At 38.0% G+C, this 18281-nt stretch overlaps 2 protein-coding genes across 3 annotated transcripts in view; one reads left to right on the forward strand and one right to left on the reverse strand.

The window, feature by feature from the left end:
* LOC108040517 (inhibitory POU protein) overlaps positions 1–16306 on the reverse strand; it is a 33766-nt gene extending 17460 nt beyond the window's left edge. Inside the window, exons 1-3 of one of the 2 annotated variants that reach the window (XM_017118017.2) lie at positions 15437–16306; positions 8436–8492; positions 7839–8015 (exon numbers count right to left, since the gene is read on the reverse strand). In XM_017118017.2, coding sequence (XP_016973506.1) covers positions 7839–8015; positions 8436–8492; positions 15437–15562 — 360 coding nt within the window. In that variant the 5' untranslated portion in view covers positions 15563–16306. The remainder of the gene's footprint in view (positions 1–7838; positions 8016–8435; positions 8493–15436) is intronic. The other variant, XM_017118018.2, reaches the window with a different exon arrangement.
* On the forward strand, positions 3747–5260 carry LOC108040516. Its single transcript, XM_017118016.1, has 2 exons — positions 3747–3775; positions 3837–5260. The coding sequence occupies exon 2, from the start codon at positions 3882–3884 to the stop codon at positions 5238–5240; it is 1359 nt and encodes a 452-aa protein (XP_016973505.1). The 5' UTR covers positions 3747–3775; positions 3837–3881; the 3' UTR covers positions 5241–5260.
* Positions 16307–18281: the final 1975 nt, after the last annotated feature.

Below are 18281 nucleotides of genomic sequence, written 5' to 3' on the forward strand. Positions count from 1 at the left end.
ATATTATGAGTAATTTCTACAAATTGTTTTAATTTAAAGTAAGTCTTTAAACTTAGGATATTTCGATAGCTATTAGACCTATGTATATTTATTAACTAGAGAAAAATATTAGATTTTGTAGGAGATAAATCAAAGTCTTTCCATTAGGCCATTTCTTTCATCTTTTTAGGCAAATCTACAAGTAGTAATTATAATGCGAAGTTCCTTGCGATTTCGCAGCTTATTAATTTGAAAACACTCTTTTGATTGGTTCAAGGTGCACTCAAGTTTAAGAAACGCTTTTGTAAATGTAATAGCTTACATTTACAAAAGCGTTTCTTAAGCTTGAGTTGGTTGTTGGTGGGAGTTTAATTCCGATTTGTCTTGTTTTTCGATTTACCGCAAGAGCTCTGAGCCGATTGTAATCTGCAATTTGGCCAATCAGGCGATTAGGGCTAAAAGCGGGTTCTCTTGAAGCGGGCCATTAAAAATGCATTAAACTGCAAGGAGAAAGTGCAATTTGTAGTCGAAATCCTAATGCGCCGTTGCGTGTAATTGAGTGGAACTATTAACTAGTGGTGCGGTGCCACCTGGCGGATGAGCGATGGTAGTGTCCTGGTGTCGCTGTCCTTTTCTTTTCTTTTCTTTTTTCTTTTTTTTTTCTTTCTTTTTTTCTTTTTTTTCTTTTTTTCTTTTTTTTCTTTTTCTTTTTTTCTACTCCCTCGGAATGTCCCTGTGCTCCGTGCCTTCAATTGTCTCGGCCATAAAAAAGACGAACACATACAGGACCTAAATAATTGATGAAGAAAAGGAAACTAAATAAATAAATAAAGGAAACATCGAGGGGAAAGTGGAGGACTATGGAGTCGGGGTTTGGGGGGGGGGCTCGGTAAATTGTCACTGGATGACACAAAGCTTTCTGCACAGCGCAAATAATAAAATAAATAAATGGAAAACATGCTCACTTCACAGACAGACATTGAACTTTCACCTAAGCAAAAACAACGTCAACATGCCCGACCGGCCACTAAATAAAGTTAATGCATTAATAATCATAATTCCTTCTATATTTGATGAGTTCATATTGTGGCTACGGTTTTTATGGCTCTCAGTTGGTCAACATTACATATGGTTACACATTTAATTAAGTCAATCAAGCCGACGATAAATGGCAGCGTAATCGATAACCAGACATTGCTTCTAATGGCTAGACGATAAGCATTACGTCAATCGATAATTGGCCAATTTAAACGATTTTCCGGACAGAAGAAAATGTCATCAGTTGTTTGCCCAATGCATTTGCTGACGGACAAGTTTGTTTAGTTGGCTTTTTAGCTTCGAAAAAGTCGCATTTCCCCAGTAAAGGAGAAAAGTAAAGTTCAATGTCCGCTATGCAAGAATTAAATGCGTGAACGTCGCCTTCTGTTTGAATTGCAATTCGACTTTGTAAAACGACTTAAGCAAAATTGCAGTAAGTTCTAAAACGTTTCTAAATGGCTGCGATTATTGTTTTAGTTTTAATGCACTTAAGTGGAATACTTTGTTGTTTGTTTTTAAATGGACTGAGATCTTTAAATGTGGTGCGCGTAAAATATTTATGATATTGCTGGAGAGAGGATACCTCAAACAATTGCATTTTAAGGCGATCAAAACTTTTTTGTCATTTCCAAAAAAAGCGGCGTAATGTTAATCTTCGGAAAAATTGAGTTTTTAAATTTCCTTTTAATGCAATTGACTAAAAGTGAAAGTTACACAAATAGGAATTATCTCACCTTAGGAATTACAGTAGAAACTTCAAGCTCGATTTAAAGGTCTCAGAGACCAACTTATAAAAATTACTATTTAAATGTTTTCAATAAATGAGTGGCAATATTTCGTTTTTAAAACGTAAGTAGCTATTCCTATTGAATTTTAAAAATGGCGGGAGTAAGTTCATAATAAAATATTAAAATTGTCTTTTTTTTTGATAAGTTGACACTACTACTAATTTTAATGAGTACATGGCTAAGGGAGCTTTTGACCAACTTTGATAGTTCACACGTACAGAAAAATAAAGCGAGTAAAGGAGAGCTCGAATCCCAAAAAAATATAAAGCCCACAACTACAAACACATTATTTAGTTTCTCTTTTTGGGAACATACATTTCATCAGCACCCGGGATATTTTCCTGTGAGCCTTCGCCGGGGATCCCCCGAAGGTCCACCCTGGCAGCCACCCTAGTTAGCGGTAAGTTGTTTCTAATGTGCACAAAACACAAATATTTGCTGTTGTCGCCTGTCGCCGCTGGGCCAACTAAATAAAAACAAAGGGCCAAAGGAAGCGGAAGTGGAAATGGGAATGGAAATGGAGATGGCTTGCGTGTGGAGTGGCAATGGTGAGTTAACGATATTTACAAAACAATATGCCGACCGCACGGGACAGGAAAAATCAAACAGGTGCACTAAATGAATTTCAATATAAGCCACTTGTGGTTGGTTGGACTGCAAGAACTGCTGGAACTGCAGGAACTGCGACCTGAACCCAAATCCTGAATCCTGAATCCAGTATTCCTTTGGGCGGTGCGTGCTTGGAAAGCGATTCGAGGGAAATTGAGCCATATGTTGCGAATACTAATGGACAGGATATGCCCGTGCTCCGGCCGGAAATATGTAAGTGTAATTTAAATTGAATTAAGTGAACTGGGGCGAGGGTTGCGAGGCCGGAAAATGTAGAATAACCAGATCGGAGCATAAGTTCGGCACCGGAAAAATCTGTGATAAATGCCTGCAAAGTGGCCAGCCCGGCTCATCCCGAAAAATAACTTATCCCCTGCTCATTTGGCACAGTTGGGCTGAAATTGATAATGGATATTTGCCGCTGCCGTAATTGTTACAAATGTTCTGACAACCTGACAACAATCCCTGGACCCTCGATTATCGACTCTCGACTCTGAACTCTGGACCCACCCCACTGAGCAGCGAGTTTTATGATGGATATGATTATTTTAATTAGCATTATATTTACTCTTGTTTACCCTTTTGCCGCCACCGACGCCGACTCGTTTTTATTGCGATTGCCTCTCCACATAATTGGCTTTTCATATGCTCGCAAAACCGAGAACCAGTTGCAAACCAGTTGGATTGGGGCTGCGGGCTCGTAAATTAGTTTAATTTAATGAGTTTTGTAATGTTGTTGTGCCGGTGGCACAGCCACAGCCATGGCCATAGCCATAACGCTGGGGGCCTTCTGTCTTCTGGCATAACGATTATGACACATGTTACCAGACTTTCTGACAGCCAAGCTCTCCATCTCCGTAACTGAGTTTCTCCACGGAGTTGGGGTGTTCCGTGCGAAAGGGTTTGGGGGAGGCGAGAGTTCAGGTGGCAAGTTGAATCACAATTATCAGGAGTTTGAAAACCAAGGCTGTCAAAACTTTACCTTGGAAAATAGCTACTACTCGACTGGGACTACATCCATACAAATAACCCATGGGAAAACTATTAACTATTTTAGTTATCTTAAAAACAAACTATGGGCAGTAAAAAGTATGGGTAAAAAGCACTGATTGTAGCTTAATTTCTTAACTTAAGAGGTTATATTTTTAGGTCTTGAGTATTATTTAAATATCGTTAGTTTTATTTTGATATTTTTAAAAGTTTTTTTTTTTGTACGTCAAGAAAGTGTTGTTCCTATGACTATTTGTTGATACTATACTATACTATGTTGATAAACAATGATACTCTGAATTAATTGTCATCCTCAATTCGATTCATTTTCCGGAAAATATTAGAAGAAATCAGAACGTTATAAGTAAAAGGTTAGATGTTAAAATAAACTTCTTTAGAACAAAATAAATTTAAATTTATATATTTAAACAGCTTTAAGGATTCAAAATTAAAACTGCTTTTGGCGAACAAAGAAGAATGCTATCCTATAGAGTTCATGGAATGCGAAAAGGACATTCCTGGCCAGAAGTGAGAATTTGTCAGGTCCAAAATCATAGTCGCTTATGTTGTATTTTGAGGAAAGCATTAAAGTTAAATGTGCAGGCGGAAGCCATAAAAAAACATGAGGTTAAACAACAAACTAAGATTAGAGTAAAACCGGAGGTACCGCCAAAACCAAAGCGAAAGGTGAAATCAGTGGTTAAAGAAGAACAAGTGGCAAAGTCAGGAATTGAACCACTACCAGAGATTGTAAACGAATCGGTGGCTATACCAAATCTTGAGGGTATAACAAATGCAGAGGTTATAGGACAAGCCGAGGATAGAGCAAAACTAATGCCGGAATCAAAAGCAGAGGATGTTTTACAGATTAAGCCAGATGTTATTTCAGCGGTTATAGCAAATCTAAAGGTTATACCAAAACCAGAGGTTATGATACAAGCAGAGCAGACAAAACGTGAGGATATACCACAGAATAAACAAGAGGTTATAACAAATCTGAATGCTCTACTCAAACCAGCGGGTATTGCAAAACCAGAGGCCATCGCAAAAGGAAAAAAGATGCCAACAACTATGTCCCAGTCAAGACCCGAGGCTATTTCAAAAACTAAACTAAAGGGTATAAAAGAGTTTAGGTCAACAAAAAAGGATATAGAAAATCCATACGTTAAGACCAAACAGGAGGTTATACCATTAAAGAAAGTGGAGGTTAAAACACTAGAAATTGAATCGCACATTAAGCCAGAACTGATGTCACAAATCAAGTCAGATGTTATAAGGCAGACTGAAGAGGATGTGATTCCTAAGCTCAAAAAGAGGCCTAAGCAAAAACACCAACCAAACCCAAAAATGATGTTCAAAAAATTAATCGCTGGGGCTAAAACAAAAGAGGTTAAAGCCAAACTGGAGACCGAGATGAAGACCGATTTTCATGAACACCATGCCGTCGGAGATGAAGTGAAGTCAGCTGATAATTTGATCGAGGAGTGGCGACGTTATTATGTCAAATTCCTGAAGGACTTGCAGCATTACGAACCCCAGGCTAATCAAACACCAGGCGATGTGCCCAAAATAAAACAGGTTAAAACAAAACTGGAGGCCGAGTTGAAGGGCGATCTTAATGAGCAGCACTCCATCGGGAATGGATTGGAGTCAGCCGATGATTTGATCAAGGAGTGGCGACGCTATCATGCCAGTTTCCTGAGGCAAAGGCAGCGGTACGAACAGATCTACCGCGATCGCCTGGAGATGATCCGCGAACTGGGTAAAATTGGCGAGGGATTGCACCAGATGCGCCAGGACTTCGCCCGCTGCAACGTTCCCCATGTTCGCCATTAAAAATAAACTATTTTCGATGTACCAAATATTGGGGTATGACATATCTTTACTACAGCGCCGAATGTCCAGCTGTTTCCCACTGGGCTATTCCCACATAGTCATGCTTTGGGGTCTCAATATTTGATGTGGGACTGCGGACTTATGGTTGGGTGGGTCAGTTGCCCAGTTGCTTTGCGGTTGCCACAATGTGTCAAGTCTCCCATCGAAGGGTTATGACCAGGTTTGGTTCTCCAAAGCACTAGCGGTATTTCAAGTCCTAAAATAATGCAGAAGCCATGGGTAAGAGACCATTTAAATCGGGTGATTTTAACGGAAATGATAATGGTTTTAAAGGAAGGTTTAAATGAGCTTACGCAGCAAATAATGTAAATCAAATAATTTAGCTTCATTGGCAGTTATTAAGAAATGATTAAGAACAGAGCAAAGAACTCCAAACATTCACAAATTTCATATATTGAAATTATAAATCAATTCTTTATTACTAAATATTAATTTGTATTTGCTTATACATAAACTTATCTTTCTTAAAATATATGCTATTCACGAAAGAGTTATTTGTGAATGACCATTTGATTTAAGAGAAAATGTTTTGTCACTAAAATAACTTTAATTTTATTTGTGTTCTTTAATTATTTTGTTTGTAAACAATTTGTCAAGTCTTTCTTTCTTTACCAATCATCTAAAGTTGCTGTTGTTATTCGAGACTTTGAGACCGGAGAGCTTTTTGATTTCCAGTCTTCATTAATAAGCCTTTTTATGGGCACCCTCTTCCCGGAACAGCCAATTTGTTAACAATCGAATCGGAGATCGTGTGCGGAGTGGGACTGGAGATATATCGGGGGTGTTTGAGGACTCTGGAGTGTGGGTGATTGATAGAGTTGGCCGGCACCTGAGACCGAAATCGAAATCGAAACACTCGAGCGCTGCTTGCGAGTGTGTTCGCCGAAAATTAAGGACAGCACGCGCTGGCAATTGGGAATGGATATGGGTTATGGGTTATGTGCCAGGAGGGACTGCCACTCGCGTTGGGTGGGGGGTTATTCTGCCTACGGGTGGGTTGGTAGGCTGTCCACAACCACATCAACCACCGCGGACAGGGCGCACTTTCGTCATGCTCGATTGTGCCGAAAACAAGTGGCAACTGCAACAGCAACAGCAACAGCAGCAGCAGCAACTTGAGCACCGCAGCAACACCAGCTAGAGCAACAGCAACAGCAACACGAGCAACGCAACTAGAACAACTAGCTGGAGGCCCGGACAAAGAACAGGTTGCTTGTGTAATTTGATTACAATCAACTTCTAATAGAGCAGCAACCACCATGCGGGCCTTAACCCCCTTTGGAAAGTTCTTCGCTGCGGAACGCCCAGTTCGAGTTGAAGTACAATACAATTAACGACACGAATCATGATGTGCTTACCTGGCAAACGACCGTCACGTGGCACGTTCCCAGAAGGCTTACACGTCACAATTTTAATTTTATTAAAGAAACATTTCAAATTAACCGCACACACACACACACACAGGCGTACTCGTGTGTGTCTGTGGATAGACATGCGTGTGACCATCGAAAACGGAAATTGAAGTTCTCGGCTGTCCCAATGCGACAGTTGCCCTTTCCGTTTCCGATTTCGATTCCGATTCCTATTCCGAATCCATTCCCCCACCAATACACCTCTTCATCACGGAGTGACTTTCATAAATTGCAGCACAGCATTCTAGATACTGGCTAATACTCCATATCCGACCCATACACTTACAAAGAGGTGACCACAAAAAGTGAGGGAAGGGGAGGGGGGTCTGGTTGGGTTCAATCAACCATTGGATTCCAACTTCCGGACGGGACTTTTGCCCAATACATATATGCTGTCCTGGCTAATCAAACAACGATGTGATGGATTTGAAATGAAACTACTATTTTACAGGTAAATTATAGGTTCCCATAAGACAAGTTCTTAAAACAACAAAGGTTTTAATTTAAAGTATTATAACAGATTCCTAGACAGGTCGTTTTTTAATAAATAATGGTTATTAAAAACTAAAGCTTTAGGAATACATTTTCGATTCATTTAATATTTAGTGGTTCTGGAATTAAAGTGGAGAATGATGTTAAATTTAAACGGATGTCGTAGGAATTGTTTCCTTTTAAAAGCTTATAGAACACAAGTACGTTGAAGACTTACTAAAGAGAAATGATGGACTAAAGGTTGTTTTATTTTCTGTTATAAGCTGCTGATAATTTAAGCTTTCTCACAGACTTGGACTTGTTAACTGGAGGTTTAAAAAAATAAAACAGTTAATATTTTTAGTAAGTCTAGCTCTTAAAGCTAAATTGTAATGTCACTCAGACTTTATCTGTTCAAATTCCAAAAGTGAACATAATACCCATTCAATGTGAGCCCTACTAACTTTACTAATTTGTATTGTTTTGTGATTAAAATATTTATGATTTATCATTATACCAATTAAAGAAGTCTTAGCAGGTCAAAAGAAAGTGATAGAAAGAGTAGCTTAAAGAGATGTTAAGGAGGTCTCCTATATCTGAATTAAAATTGGTTAGTACCCCCAAACATTATATTACTTTGGAGTGATTCACTCACCTGCAATGGACGTTGCGGGGGCCCACTCATGGAGTGATGGTGGTACATGACGTCGTGCTTGATTTGGGAGGGCATTTGGCTATGTACATGCTGGGCTTGATGCTTCTGGATGTCGACGGCGGCCAGGGCCTCCGCTCTGCTGAGGATGCCGTCGTTGATGCCCGCGAAGATATCACCCTGGAGTGGAGAAAAGAAGATCGCTGGTCAGTGGAATCAGTGATCGAAAAGAAGGAAGGGTAGTGATAGCAATATGTTTTGGGGATGCAGGGATATACATGGTTATATGGTCCGCAGGCAAGAACACAATCGAAACAATAGGGAATTGGGAATAGAGAACAAATATCACCCAAATCCAATTCGAATTTTTGGGTTAAACAAAGGCAAAGTTCGATGTCAGATACACGTTGGCATACATATAGATATACTGAGGCATTGTGTATATATATAGGTCGGCGTCGGCGAGCGAGATCAAATGTATACGTATCAAAAATGAATTTCAGAAAACGAAAATCAATCAAGTCAAGACAAACATGGTTTACTGGTTAACTGGATTACTGGTTTGTTGTAGTTGTAGTTGTAGTGTTTATGATAACTTACATTCTGACGTGCTGACCACGAATTGCATAATAGGGAAGCATCTTCTAATAAACGACTCTGAAAAGACGGAACAAACAGCGATAGTATTGTGTCAAGATTGATGTGCCACTGCAGCAATTATGTTTGATTGTGTTTTGTTTATTTTATTTTTGTTTTTTGAGAAAAGCAAGGACTTAATGTATCCTGGAACCTTAAAGCCTTTAACCAGCTCGGCTTGTATTGATTTTTACGGACATCCCACTTTCCCACCGCTCCACTAGCAGGTTTTTAAATAAATAATATCAAAAGTTTTTTGGATCCCGTGCCCGCTTGTTCATCTTCATGTCGTCGCCGTCGTCGTCGTCTTTATTATTCCAGTCTTATCGATTTTATATTTTATATATAGATATATATACATATATATATATATATATATATGTATATATGTTGTGCATGCAGCAAACTCCTTCTGTATACGAAACTCGCACGAATTTTTCAGTTAATCAATTATTTAGATGCGCACAAACTTCAAAACGCCGCACGACGAAAACGAAAGACGGAAATGGAGGGGGTTAAGTGTGAATGAGATGGAACCCACATGGCCAAAAGGCATCGGCATCGGCATTGGCATCGCTCACGTTTTGCGGCCCATTTCCAGGCGAAAGGCGTAATTCGACGGCCCAGCGGATACACAGGAAAAATAATGGGCATTCAAACATTTTCTTTTAAATTCAAAGAATTATTTGCGACCCAGACAAAAACTAGCACAAAGTTTAAAAAATCACTTACTTTGGAAATATTGAAAATAAAACTCTAAACGATTGCCAGTAAAGAACCAAATAAATAGAAAACACCTAAGTCAAAACCTGGCCATCAGAATTCTAATGTCCAACTTTGGAGTCAGGAATATCCAATTTAAAAATTTTTTACGAAAACAATTGTTTGTTATTAAAACCTGTGGGCTTACAATGTTAAAAAACAAAAACTGTAAATTAAAGATGGTAACAATAAGGTTAAAAATATGATGCAGATTTTGAAATGGAATTTATAAGCCTTAAAAATCTTACACAAATGAAAGTTTGTATAATGAAATCTTAAGTTATTGGTCTTCAAAATAAAGTTAGGATGATTTCAAAAGTCTTTTTTTTTTATATACCACATTAAAATTCCATAATTGTATTATCTCTGTGTAAGGCTCTACCCCTCTCTGTCGCCCCCGCTCTATCCGTCTCCCTCTCTCCGCAGCTGTCTGTCTCTTTTCGGCCCAAGGAGGTCCGCATTAACCGGGCGGCGGCCATTGTAGAAATCAAAATGTTGTGCATTCTTAATGACGTCTTGGCCCATTCGACCAGTCGACCATTTTACCATTCGACCATGGCCGACCCCTTATTTCCGCTTAAACTTGGTCGAAAAGGGGCGTCCTCGGTGGGGGCGTGGCACAGGGGAAGGGGGGGTGCTTTGTGCAAATAATCTGACAGCAAAACGGGAGGGAGGGGGTGGGAGGGGGTCTTGTTACCAGTGCGACAGTTTTCTTAATGGCCACGTTTATGCGTGCTTCCAATACGGGATGCCAAAGAAATTACTTCTTCTGGGCCGAGACATAAAGGCCAAACAAATGGAAGAACTTGGAGAACTTGGGATCTTAAGTCGGTCCCTAATTGTAGTTTTAAATAGTTAGCAAACATATTACTTTATATATACGAATTTGTATTTTCACTAAACGATTGTAAAGCTCTACGATATATTTTTAAATTCTTTTATTTTATAGGACGGTTTTTTAAAACAGCTTTAAGAGTTCAGTACCTAAGTTCATAGAATTAGTATTCAAGAATTTAATGTGTTTTATTTTTATATTTTGACTTTCACCGCTAACATTCTACATATTTTATGGTATTATTTCTTGATACACCTTTCTTTGTTACGGCTAAGAACTCAATGTTTATCCCCCAATACAATATCCTAGCCAATTAAAATTTATTATGTTTGGTCCTATATGTTGTATATTATGTAATAACTTAATATTTATAAAAAAGAAGAAGTTATAGGTAGTCGAAATACCCAGCAGCTTTGGTTGACAACTTTTCTGTAGCTTTATTTTATACCTAAGTTTACAAATAAATAAACAAATAAATGATGAATTAAATGGCTGATAAAACAGCCTAAAATAGAGATATTAATATTTGTCTTAAGTGGCCTATAATATGTAACTAGTGGTCAAAACTGGTTTTGATAACTTCCAGCTCCCAAAAGGACCCTAAAACTAGAATGAATCCTATTTAACATCTTGCAAATATACATTTATTGCCCTCTGCAGGACTAACAAAATGCGGAAAACACTCCTGACCAGAATTCGCAACAGTTTGTTGGCCAATAAATTTTGCACCACAACGCAAGAGTAAATTAATTTATGAATTAATATGCGCAGTCATTCATCAAATTATGCAGCGCCAGGACCTGGTGCCATCTCTTTCTAGCCACGACCTAGGCCAGGAGCCTAGCCGCCAAAGGGGGGAGGGGGTTGGAATGAAAGAGGGTAAAGGAGATGGAAGATGGCCAGAACTCTGTCTTGACCTGCTCGCACACACACACACACACACACATGCAGTGCAGGTTGACACTTGCACATAAATTCTTTATTAGTGTGAAAAATTAATCAAGTGAACTTTTATTTTTTCCTTTTCGTCCTTCTCTTTCTGTCTCGCACTTGTTTGCTTGTGTCCTTTTTTCTCCACGTGAGTCTCGACGCCTGTGTGTGTGTGTGTGTGTTTGTGGGTATTTGTGTGCCTTATATATATAATTTGTTTTTTTTTTTTGTTTGTATTTTTGTGGGAATTTAATATTTATGATGTGTGCAAATAGATACGCATTGCTGAATGCTTAATTTTATCGATTGCGCTGCAAAACAAGCCTCTGAATTCTGGAGTAATTAAATTCGAACGAAGGGAATACTTTAAAACACCCGCAGGATATCATTTAAGTTGCGATAAATATTAAAGTAGTATTAAAAGACAATAAAGTAGTAGATCTCTTTTTTTGGATTTATTGAATAAGTTTTGTGTAACTTAAAATTTGTCACAAAAAATCACTGATCGCATATTTAAATTGTTTTTTGTATATTAAATGTAAACACAAAACAATATGTTTTAAGTTGAATTTTTACAATTCCATGTTTTACTAAAAATTGTTTTCTTTTATTATGGGTAATTAATTTGTTTTTACTTGGAGTATATGTTTAGAACGTGTTTCGATATATTAATGGCAAAACATCATTTAGCTAAAACTTTGCTGCTAATCCGTTGATCCAATTTGTTATCCGACTTCTTCCATTTTGTGAATTACTGGTTTTACATTTCCTGCAACCTTCGCTTTAATTTATTTTTGTTTTGCCAATAATTTGTCAATTGTTTTCCTGCTGGTTTCGTTTTAATGTCGCGGCCATTTAATGCAGTTTATGAATATTTAAATCAAATTAACGCCGCCGCTGTCCATTTAACGCGGCAGGCAAACAATTCAACTTAAGTGACACTGCCCAAGTCCCCGCCCCTGGAAATCACACTTCTCTGGTTTTCGGTTTTCGGTTTTCAGTTTTTCTGCCTTCAACGACGAGTACATTTCGGTCCAGGGGATCGGCGACAAATTTCCATTTAATGGACTGCAAGGCGTTAAGTGTTTTTGTAACCAGCCAAAAAGCGCGTCTCTGCCGGTGTCCCACCCCCCTGGTATTTTCCCCCTGCGCTTTCCCCCGGGTTTTTCCCCTGCGTTTTCCCTGCTTAATGCCCAGCCAAGGGTAGCACATAAATCCTATAAATCCGCCGCTTTGATCATTCAACAACTCGGTCCGCTGGCAGCTTCCAAAAAGCCGAAAAGTGGCTAACGGCCAGTTGAAGGGGGTGAGAGGTCAAAGTTGCATAGGGTGAGGGGAGGGTCGGGGGATGAGTGTTAGAGGATAAATCCGATAAGCAAATGTAGTTGTTGCCTCTTAAAGAAGAATACACTTGAAGTGATTTTCTTTTTTTGCCTCTTCCACCTTTTTTTTTGTGTTTAAAGTGCTTCACTGTGGGATTAATTTAAGGACTTGCAGGCGGGGTTGGAAAATCCGAGGAAAATTCGTGGTCGGCGGGGTGGGAAAAACAGTATCCCCATTGCCATTCACCTGTTCAGGCAATCAACTTTTTTTTTCTCCCGGCCCTGGACATTTTCGTACAATTTCCAAGTCTCTTTTCTCATTTTTTTATGCACATTTTATGCCCTAGCAAAGGGTAGCATTACTTGGCGGGAAAATATCAGACACTTTTCCTCCATAAATTGCCGGGCCACTTAGTTTTTATTGGTGTTTTTTAACTTAAATTGAAATTAAAGTGCAGACTTTAAAAAACTCCATACTCTAAGCACTTTATTTTGCCGCAATGTAACTCTGAGACGTTATTCAACTTTTTATCACCTTTTCTATTTGTTTTAAACATTTTTTCATGATCTCATTTAAGAAAACTATTTTGCTTTAAGAAATTATAATACATTTAATTGAAAAAGTAAGGTGTTCAAGCTTTGCTGCCTCTGAAAATTGTATTAATCCTATCTGATAAATCCTGATGTTAACCAGTTTTTTTTTAATATTTAAAAATAGCTTTAAAAATGATCAGTCTTTTAAAAGTCATCATTTCTATAAGCTAAAAAAAGCTCGATAAAATATTTTATTTTTAAATTTATATAAATTAAGACTATTATTTTGACTTAATTTGTTAAGTCTTTTAAAAACCTCTTAAATTCGCATTTTTCACTAAGGGTATAACCATTTTCATTCAGCCAGCTCGTATTTTTACTCCGTCTTTGTTCTTCTACTCTGTGCTTTTACATTTTTTATTTGTCTAGCTGGTCAGCAGCGCATACAAATAGTTGGTAAATAATTAATGCAAATGAATTTCAAATCACTTTTCAAGGTTACTGCACAACCCTTGAGTTTGGGTTGGTTTAGTGGGCAACGTAAGACCCATAAAACCGGTCAACGGAATCCGGGAAACTTTAGCGTCATTCATGCCGTAATTAAGACGATTGTTTTGTCGGAAAAGTCTCGCGGGCAGGAATGAATATGCATTTCCATATCCAAATCCATGGCCGTTTCCTATTCGTTTTTACCTGTAATCCTGGCCAGAAGACTGGCATCAATAAACCTGTCTGAGAACTGTCAGTAATAACCATTTAATGTCTGCTCATGTTCCCATTCAATTTTTAACTCAAAGCTCATAAAAGATTCAGCAGGACACTTGGCAAACTGCGAGACGCCTGCCAAATACTCCAAATTATTCGTTATTAATGCATTCAGGCAGGAAAACAGGAAAACAGAAAAACAGGGCATCCCTAAGCTCTATATATCGCGGAACTGGGTTGTAAGTCGGGGGATTTTATTCAGTTGCGGAATGCGAAGGAAAGTATGAAAGGAGCTCATATTTGCGGGTCACAGGAACAGGTTATGCTACAATGGCTAACTTTCCCCTTTTGCCATAGCTACTAACTTGGTCTTAATGAGAAATGCGAATCGTGTTCTTTAAGTCCCCTTTTTAAATACGTAAATGAACAGGTTGTTCTAAAAAGTATTCATTAGATCCCATCACACAAGAAATATGTAAAATATTTAAATAATTATTTGAATAATTGGCACATTAGCTTATCAGAATTAAACAAAGTAAAGACAAATTAAATCATATTATATCCTCGCCTTCATTATAATTTATTTGGAAAATGCAAGATTATTTCCCGCGGAAGAAATTTTAAGAAAACATTTTCGTAATTGGATTTTATCAGAAACAAATTCGGAAAACATTAAATTTGCAGAAACTTTATATAGTTTTAAGTCTAAAATGTTATGTAGTCCCGGTAAATTGTTGTATTTTTATATTTGATTTTATATAACGTTTTTCAGTCTGGAGATAATGGGAAATGTTCTATTGCAGAACCAGATAATATTATTTATTTTTATGATTTCAGCTTACATCAAGCAACTAAAGCTAAGACTCTCAAGGTCAAGTGAACTAAATTGATTAATTAATGTTCATTAATTGTAAGAACATCATTATAGTCCATAACCGATGGGATGACTTGGAGCTTTATGATTGCGGAAAGTTTTTGATTATATACCATCGCAAAATCAATTAGTTTTGCAATGACTAATGGAAATTCTGAAGAAAACGTACTGATGTAGAAATCATACCTCGATAGAATCGCAAGATGATGAGATGTGAATCTGTAGAAGGAAGGATATGCCGTAGTATAATAACTGTCTCATAAATGATCAATATCTATGGATATAAATGTTAAATGTTTTTAAATAATTTGTATATCGTTTTAAGCTTAATTGAGACGACATTATCTGGGACACCTAATAAAGTAATCTTTCTCATTAGCTCAGTGAAGTCATACGATTGTAAGATCTGAAGGGTTTTGTTTATTTTGTGTTACCAAATATATCAAAAAAGAGCAGGAAGCGCACTGAAGTAAATACAGTTGGATATTAATTGGAAGATTACTCACATTTGTAGTTTACTTTAATACAATCAAAAGATCTGTATGATTGTTACAAGCAAAACTTCATATTCAGTACACAATCAATGTTTTGTTTTTGTTTGCTTTCCGTTTTGTTTTATTTATCATGTTTAGGATAAGGAAACTAATGGTGATTTAGTTGTAGAAATTATGAAAGATGTATATTTCTCAGTGAAATAGTTGTACTATTTTTGTTTTGTTTATTATAATATAACTCCTTGGGAAATTCTGATTTCGAGATGTGTTCGCTATAAACGCTTAATGTTAATAATTGGGAAACAACTTGGGTTTTTTAAAGAACCAAGAAAAGAACACAAAGGGGGACTGTCATAAGAATGCTCATTTAAGACAATAAGCGACGGGATTACGAAGGAGCCTGTCCATCAGAAATAGGCCTCAACCTATGAGTTGGTATGGAGCACACGGTGATGTCGGTCGATGGGAATGATATAGTAAGTGCAACGGGAATCCCTGGCGATACTTACAGATGGATTTGGCATGCAGCGACGCATTTGCTCCGAACTTCGATAGGAGGGACTGTAGCGTCCTGGAAAACAACTGGGCGCTGACATTTTCATTTTATCCGTCGTCGAGTACATCGACATTGTCATGCAGCCGCCGACGAAATCCTCCTCCAGCTTGAACGCCCTGGAGGCGTCGAAAGTGGTTGGCGAGTAAATTTTGAAGCACTTACTGGGACAGCTTTATCGCGAGTCCTGCATGCAGGACATCAACAAATATCAAAAGCACTGGGCCCGCTCGATTGCGCCCTTTTTTTTTTGTATTATATTTCTTTAGCTTCGATTCGATTCGATTCGATTCGCTTTGCTTCGATTATCTCGTATTCACTGGCACTTTTCTTTTTATTTCTTTTTTTTTTGCGTTAACCGGTTAGTTTCTGCTTGGCTACTTTTATTTATTATTTTATTTTTCTGTTGGGCTATTAATTGATTTAAGCGCGTATTTAAACAAACTGAGAAAAAAAGCACAGTAAAAAAATGTTGCCTAGGAAGTTAAAGAACGTTTAACTGGCCGCCGTCGGTGACTTTTTTGGACTGGATAATTGGATTACGCGCACTCGAAACGGTTAAACGGTTTGGCGTCGGCGTTCAAACTGTTTACCGCCTTTTGGCGATTTCCGTTTCCTGTTTGCTCTGTGTTATATCTATATATGTGTATATATATATGTGTGCGTGTGTGTGTGTGAGCCTTTGTACCGCTTTTGACCGTACCGCTTACCGCCTGCCAACTGCCCCGCTGTTTTAAGCCCGAATTCAACTATTTTCGTCGTCGAAACTAAAAACGCCAGCGCACAGGACACAGATTTCACAACTAGACAAGCGCGCGTGGTGTTGTGATAAAGAATTCTATGATGAGTTTCGCTAACTTCAGAGTTTATTTTCAATGGGGCGGACGACATGTTTTCATTATTTATCAGCGTGGGCGTGGCCCCGTCGCTGCCTCAAAATGGCAGCCGCATTCCTTATATAATGCAGCCCGGCGCCCTTTGATTGGTCGCCCGATGGGAGCGGGCTGCGCTGCCGGCGCCTTCGTTCAGCTGGAATTGGGCAGTCGGCGGTGTGTCTCTACCCGGCGAGTCCTTCCAAACTTGACGAAGCCAATGCCAAAGCGTGAGTGGTGCGGCGTCTGCGCAGTGGGTCATCGAGTTTTGGGTGGTGGATGTGGCTGTGGCAGTGGCAGTGGCAGTACCACTGGCACCACCCCCATTCCTCCCACCTCCCCCCCTTGGAAAACCCTAACATCGCAATGCCCCGCGTCCAGCATATGGCACAATTTTTCTCCGCATTTTCCGCCTCTTTTTTCGGTGGGTCGCTTCAGCCGAGCCGAGCCTCAAAACAAAAAGGCACAAAACGCCAACGCGGCGGGGCAACAATGCCAAAACAGAAATGGGCGTACATGTCAGTGGGGCTGGGGAAAGGGGGGTGGGGGGGTGGTATCAGTGGGTAGGGGGTTTGGAGGGATAGCCAGCAGGTGGGTCAGTTCGACAGGGGGAGGGGAAGGGTGGTGGTGGAGCAGGCCTAGTTGCACTGCTACTGTTAAAAGCATGCAGCATGGCAAATCACATAGAGGGTGTCCCGATCTTAGTAACCCTTCGACAGGACGAAAGGACTAACAGGGTGACTCGTCTCAGAAACAAAATACAAAAATGTTGTCCATCGTGGTTTATTAATCATACAATTCTTTTTATCGTTTTTAAAGAAAGATTTCAAATATTTGCATTATTAAGGACAGTAGTAATACATAATATAAGTTGATTAAATAGTATTTAAATTTAATAGACTTAATAAAAATAATGATCCTGAACTACTACATAAGTAGTAAATTATCGATTTTTAAATTATTGCGCCTTTTTTTCAACATTTTTACCAAAATATATGTGCTTAGCTGATTTTTGAGTTAATTTTAAAACTATAACATTTTGTTGTTTTTCTGAAGAAAATTGTTAGGGATATGTTCATAATCTGATCGTTATGGAGAACGAATTCCTTGTAACGGCAATCACCATGCAAAGAGCTTAGGTTATATGTGAATTAAAAAACCTTTCCTTCTACATAATCATTAAATAATAAATAAACTAATTTATATTTTAATAAACTAATTTAAATTTTAATAATCTTACAATCTTTTATAAAAACAATGTAAGTACCTTTAGGATAAAACATTCTTCATGCTAAAAATGTATTTCTTTAATGTTTTTAAATTCTATTCTTGAATTTCGTTTGTATTACTTATTTACATACTTTGCTGGTCCTCTCTTTTATTAATTAAATTTTGTTTCTTCAACAATTAAAAATTGAGTTTTCTAATTTTTGATTTCGTAATCCTGGTGCCATCTATGTGTGAAACCTTTATTTAAAGCGATGAACACCACGAATGGCTTTTTATCTACATCCTTGGAGCTTTATCTTTTAAAGGATATTACACAAAAAAAGCTTTTCAAAAGTCTCAGTAAAAGGAAAAATCTAAAAGCTAAAAAGGTTGGTTTTATAAGGACTTTCAACAATCCTAAGTTAGTATCGCTTTTATAAAAAAGCCACCATAGCTTTATATTTTCCTTAAAGCTTTATCTTTAAAAGGATGTTATACATTTTAAGCTTGAATGAAACCACAGGTTGGGGCACAGTCTAAAAGCTTTTTGAAAGCCCTGGAAGCTAATACAATTCAATCCAATTTTGAGTCACTCTATTACAAGTCATCGGAAACTTAAAAATAATAAACATGAAAATGGGTCAAAATATTGATAAACGCTAAATTGAAAATTTTGAATGCAGATTTTCAGAGAATCCAATCACAAGTCTTTAGAGATAT

Source organism: Drosophila rhopaloa, unplaced genomic scaffold (assembly GCF_018152115.1).
Source record: "Drosophila rhopaloa isolate 14029-0021.01 unplaced genomic scaffold, ASM1815211v1 contig_3, whole genome shotgun sequence".
Lineage (NCBI taxonomy): Eukaryota > Metazoa > Arthropoda > Insecta > Diptera > Drosophilidae > Drosophila > Drosophila rhopaloa.